The sequence below is a fragment of the Crocodylus porosus genome, unplaced genomic scaffold (genome assembly GCF_001723895.1).
Source record: "Crocodylus porosus isolate Cpor-Errol unplaced genomic scaffold, CroPor_comp1, whole genome shotgun sequence".
Classification (NCBI taxonomy): Eukaryota; Metazoa; Chordata; order Crocodylia; family Crocodylidae; genus Crocodylus; species Crocodylus porosus.
Window position 1 is genome coordinate 45,902,055 of NW_017728951.1, and position 6,550 is coordinate 45,908,604.

General features: G+C 36.8%; 1 protein-coding gene across 1 annotated transcript in view; it reads right to left on the reverse strand.

Annotated features, from left to right (window-relative positions):
• Positions 1 to 1,720: 1,720 nt before the first annotated feature.
• Positions 1,721 to 6,550, reverse strand: part of POLR3A (RNA polymerase III subunit A) — a 53,820-nt gene continuing 48,990 nt past the window's right edge. Inside the window, exon 31 of the mRNA XM_019556083.1 lies at positions 1,721 to 5,401. Coding sequence (XP_019411628.1) covers positions 5,253 to 5,401 — 149 coding nt within the window. The 3' untranslated portion in view covers positions 1,721 to 5,252. The remainder of the gene's footprint in view (positions 5,402 to 6,550) is intronic.

The window sequence follows — 6,550 nt, forward strand, 5'->3', positions numbered from 1 at the left end:
AATATGAAATTAAAATCTGCAGTGATCCAGAGCAAGCAGAACAATGAGCAGGCTCAATAACCTCCCTGCCATTACTCATTTGTTACAAAAAAAATCTTTTTTTCCTTTTTTCTGCAGTTCAAATATGTGAGAAAATATGGTATTTCCTCAGTTTTACAGGAGAGACAAAGACTCTTGATTTGGGGAAGACTGGAGAATTGATTGCAGAGTGAGAGGCTGAGATGGCCACTGCAGCTGTAAGGTGCTCTCACTAGGGATGAGGGGTATTGAGGGAATTGTAACCCACTGGGGAACCCTGCCATCCAAAACCAGGAGGAGAAAGGGGACAGGAAAAACCCCAACTACAATTCCCAAAAGCCATTTTGTAAGCAGTATTTCCATTTTGAAGAATGCTGACATTTACAAACAACTTTTGTTTTCAAACGAAAAAAGATGTCTGTAAAAATGATTCCCACCCCTGAATGCGCTCACTGGAAAGCCAGATTTCCAACAAAAAATAGTATGGTTTGAAAGTTATCATCCAACCCTGGTCATCATGCTTTGAACAGGCAAAGCAGAAGCCAACTTACCTCAGGAGATAACTAGTCTAGATACCTTCATTGCCCTTGAAGTGGGGGTGCCAGAGAAAGACTACTGCATTTGGTGCTCTGTTGGTTTCAGGGCCCAATGAAGAGTCACATTGTTGCTCAGTTTTACATTTCTACTATATGTTGTGCAGTATATGTTGTTTCCCTTAAATACCCTGGAATCAACAACTACATATGAGTTTCAAGAAAAAGCCCTAGTAAGGGAAATTTCTAGCCCGCATGGTGGGGATAAACATTTAAAAACAGATAAACAAATGGGGAAAAAAAGTCTTATTACTTCTGTTGCCGGTATTTTTGTATATACCAGGATAAAATACTGAGAAGAAAAAGAGACCCAACAGTTCAGAAATTGGTTACCATTGGTCACCCTGTTTATACCTGAGACTCTTTGGTAGAATATAAGCTCTAACTCTCAAAAGTTGGATGGCATTTCTCATCCATTTCAGAAAGTGTGTGTACCTCTGCCAAATGAATTTTGGAAGGCTGATGTATCTAATCACTCCTGATAAGTCTTGGGGAAAACACCATTATTTTCACAAATGTCTGCCTTTAATTAGCACATAACCAGCTGAGAAAATCACAAATATAATCGATTAGATGATTCAGTGGTGTCTACCAAAAGAAAGATGCAAGGATGGTAAAGATGAGCCATAGTAGTGTACTACTACTAGTGCACACTGAAGTCAAATATCTGGAGATCCACCACATCTTTTTTTTGTTAAACTTCAAGTCAAATTTCAAAGATTTTATTAATGTCTTCAATATAAGAAACACTACAATATAAATAGACTGTGTCAGCAAAAAAATTCAAGTACTGCAACCCTATGTCCAACATGATGCTTTCTAGTTATTGGAATGTAATTGATATTTTGAATGATGCTGAACTTTATGAATTACTTTAAATAAATGGAGGCAGAAGTAATAGCAACAATCTTGTTCCCAATCCTATATGTTTGCAACACTAACATTTATCAGCTAGCAAACCTGACATTAAACCTTTCCTCATTACATCTTGTTGTATCATCAGGGCCAGAAAATCTAATGGCTTAATTTATTATCACAAAACAGACAGGTAGTTAGCCGTGTCCGTCTGAGGTCAGGGAGAAGGCACACCCACACACAGCAGAACTCAGTAGTTTAAATAGACAATTTTATTATGTATATTTACATAAAACTGGAGGCAGCCATTTGTTCCAATACAAGGCTCAAACATCCTTAAAAAAAATCTTTATTTGCCGCAACACAACACAAAACAGAATCACAAGAATCTTCCATGCTACAATCAAATATTAATCTACATAATGGAATTCATTAGGGTTTCTTCTCAATTGTCTTCCACTGTCATATTTTCATATATTTAAAAAAGAAAAGAAAAGAAAAAAGAAAAAGACAGCACAACTTTGATACAGGTCTACCAGTCTGCAGAAGGCTATCTACTAGCAGGCAGCACAAAAACACTGATGAACAAACTTACTCTGCAGGTTTGTTTTTTGTTATGTTTCTAAAAAAAAAGATGTATTTGCAGTGTGTTTAGTGCCAGATCCTACCATCCTACTGATTTTAGCCACCAGACTGAATCTATATAGCTATCTGTCACAACAATTCATCCAAGGTTGCTCACATTTTAGGGTAGCTATGTTGACTTTCATGTAGGTCTTTTTGTGAAGATGGAGGATGATTAATCAAAAACAGAAGTCATCACAGCTGCAACTCATACTCTGGAGACAATAAAGCTGGCCTCTAAACACTACTCTGCATCTTTCTATCAGATGCTATACAAAAAATAACAGCACACATGCATCCTTTCCCAGAGGCTGAGTCACCCCTAAAGGTGCACACAGTCTGTGTCAGTCCCAAAATTCTTCTCAGGGTTTATGACTGCAGTCTTATCCATAGCCATTACATTTCAGAGTACTCTCTTTGGCCTGTTCTCCATAGCACCTCAAGTTTTAAAAAGGCATCTGAAAACCTCTTGCTATCCAAGCAACATTGCTAACCACAAAAACAATAGCTTTTACACTCATTCCCTAAATGTACCAGGCTAAATTTGCATAAACTGCATTAGTGCAAAATGGTTTTAATGCATTTTCAGTCTCAAGAGGACTCCGATAGGTTGGAAGGGAGGAAAGTTATGTTAATTTCAGCAGGTTAAAGATAAACCACTGTTCTAATACCATCTTAGTTAATTTCTTTCATGTCCATGCATGAAAAGAAGCTTGTTACTTCTACTTTATTCATAAAAAAGTAAAAGCCTCAAATAACTTTTAGTAATCTACCAGCCATTTGGAGAAATAAAACTGACACATGTTAAGCAATTCAGCAGTATAACAACTGTTATACCACAAAAAAGAAACATTTTAAAAACATTTTTATGCATATAGTTCTCTCTCAAAGAGACATGCCAGCTCTACTTTCCATTCTGTAGCTTCCAAAAAAATCCTCATTGTACCAGAACTCTTAAGAGAATATAGCAATAAATAGCACTTAAGGATAAGAAGAGCTAATGGTGATGACCAAAACACCAGCATAGTGTACTATCAGGATACTTAATTCCAGTAAAATACTATTTTCTATTATATACAAGAACATCATATATGAACAGACATAAGTTGGTTTTCTGGAATAAACTGCCAAAAGGTTAATTTATCTTTATGCTTCTATTAATATATATCCCTGTATTTGAGCAAATACCATGGATAAATGCTTTAGGGATTTATGATAAACCTTCTAGAGCTCATTCATCATTCCTATTAATCATATATTGACTATTGCAACTTCCTTTCAAAGCTATTTCTAAATATATCTTGCCTCCATTCACAAATGATTGCTTTGAATGTCTTAACCAAATCTGAGCCTAGAAAATAGCTAAGATGCAACGAGCAGCAACTTAAAATTCTAGACAATAGTGAGAGAGCGTAAAAAGGTAAAGTAGCTTGTTATACCACAGGTCTGTCTTTCAGATATTCAGTGTTCAACATTTATCTTCATCCAGATCTAGTATCTCAGGGACAGTGCATGAGTTAGGTACGTACCCTTTCCTCATGATATACAGTTTGGAAAGTGAAATAGCTGACTATCATGTAAATTCAAAACACAAAACGTTACATTTTGGAATCTCATTCTTCTGACTAGTCAGTAGTGTTACCAGGATTTTCCAATTATGGATGCTTAAGGGAAGCTTCATGGTCTAAGGGTATTTATCCACTCTTCCAACTGAAAATGTATGCTCTGGGAGATGCTGGGGGGCGGGGCTTTAATCGGCACAACTCCAAGGGCTGTGCTAATTAAAAGCATTGGGAGCATGATGTGTATCAACACCCCTGTGCTGAAAAACAGCACCAGGGAGCTTTGAACTATAGCACACTGAATGAGCTTCAGTTTAGTTTAAAAGCGCCCTGTTGCCATTTTTCAGCATGGGGATGCTGATGCACGTGATGCTGGAGGGTGCTTGAGGATGTTAATTTCCACACTCCAGCACACTAGATTACTTGAGTCTGTACTGATGCACTGGAGTCACAGCAAGCACCCTGCACATGTATAGGAGCCGTAAAGGACCAAAGAGAAAGTATAGTGGTAATTATCTTGTCCGTACCAAAATATTGATTAATAGCTGTCCTATTATCCCTCGGTTCAATCAAAGTCAAATATCTCCCAAATACAGCATTCCCTTCCCTAAAAAAAAATGTTTTACATGTAGTTTCCCTTCAGTCCTAACATCAGGATTCTGGAAGCAGAATTACTTCACTTCTCCTATCAGGCTGAATAACAAAAGATATAACCTTAAGGAAATGAGAGACTAAAGAAAAAAAATGTTCAGGCAAAAATAACCAGCATACTTCTGTCACCATTTACCTTGGTACTTCAGCATCAATCTCAATAAGCAAATTCGGCACAAAGGGCACATTTGCATCCTTGAGCCAAACTCTCCCTTTTTTTTTAGCAGACAAATTGCTAATGCTACCTTTCCCCTCACTTCCCATATCACATGAACTAGGAAGTCTTGTAAAACTCAGCAACCATAGGGATCCTTCATGAAAAAGCATGATAGAAGATGGTGAGACAGCTTTTGATAGCCTTCTACTACTTAGTAGCCTTCTGAAATTAGTTAACTAATTTTGCCAATGATCCTGTAGTGGCAGCAGTCCAACAGCTTACAGCTATAAAAATAAACCAATGATACTGCACCTGTATTGCAAATGCTTCACTTCCCTGTATCAAGAAGCTGAGAAAGTATAAGAAGGTGGATGTTTTACCTGTCATGGTGCAGAAAACAGGAAAACAACTGCCTACTGCACTGCCTTGTTATTTATATCAGGGATTAACAATTCCTATGGTCTTCCAGCCCATGTATTACTACTTTTATTTTTTTTGTAGTATACAACTTGTATTATTTTTGTAGCATGGAAAATTCTTGCTTGTTAAGAACAAAGTACAGTCAAATTGAAAATCATTTCAGATCAGTATTTACTCCTCTGTAGTATACAGAAATAACTCCTTTAAAAAAAGTCTGTATTGCAACTGGTGAGGAAAAACTCAGCCAACTCTTGTGATCTTCCATGTACCAAGTTGCAGGTCTTAAACTTATTTCGGATACAGAGTTGAGATTCATACACTTTGGCTTAAAAGATATCCCAGCTTCTTATTATTCTGGGCTGTGCCCCGGTGCTATGTGATAATGGGAATATGGAATTCATTGCTATCAAAGATCAGAGGCCTGGTGGGAGGAGTTGATTCTTTGTCTGCTTTGTGCAGCAGTTTGAAAAGTCCAGTTCCAATATTCATTGGAATCCCCATGATGATGCACTCTGAAACACCTGGAAGAAACAAATGCAGACTGAATCGTCTAAAAAGTTTCCAAACTACTTTCTCTTACTTCACTGTACATGCCTCAAAGCAAAGTCTTGTTCAAACCTCATAAGGAAATCTTAGCAAACTAGAAGTGCTCTCTCCCTATCAGATGCAGTTAAACCAGATAACTACGACAGCCAGTATATTAAAATGGCAAATGTTATTTTATTTGCTAAAAGTTTAGCAAGAAGAAAGACAAACTCAAACCACATGACTTACAGTTTTATTTTTCTGAGGGAGATGCTATCTTTTTGGTCAGTACCTGATAACTTTCTGAGGGTAAAATATCTTGCGTTCTTTCTAAAGTTCAAACCAAAAGGCTTCTATGAAGTCAAGTCAAGTTTAATTTGGCAATGTGTGATTTCCAGATAGAAGTATATTCTTAGTTTAGTTTTTGCAGTTTAGCACTGTTTTTGCATGTTGATGACTTAAAATACACAAATTTCATCCTCACATCGTAATATCAGCAGTTCTCAACCTTTTTAGGTTCAAGGCCCTTCTCACTAGACACAGGACACTCCCTGGAAAATGCCAGCTCTTAGCTTTCACTTTTTTCTTGACCATGGAAAACAACAAAACAAAAACCAAAACAAAAAAGCAAAAACCAAAACAAAATTCTTCTGTGGCAAAGAACTCAGAAAGACCACAAAGGTCAGAATGTTTTTGACAATATGGATTCCTAGGTGTCAACTCCTATCTTGAGAATCACTTGTAGGTATTTGCATACCTAACCGTGATTACATTTCATGGCATTAAAAGGATCTTGCAATACCCTGATGATGAATCACTGGGTTAAATCATATCTGACTTGGAAGCAAATCACAGCTACTCGCAATGCTTACTGCATATATGCAACATGCTATTATTTTAGCCTTTTCAGGAATCAGCTTGCTATTTTTTCAAAAGCTTCAATCACGTACACATGAAAAACAGCCCGAGAACAATTCTTTCTTCGCTATGCATGCTTATGATCAAAATTACTATTTGCCTTTATTTCACACTTTTCTACAAATGGGACCGTATGAAATAAACATATGGAATAAGAAAATTTAAAGTTACATGTTATCACACATTTCCTAATTGAATTAAATTCAAGACCTTATGCTTAAGCATGC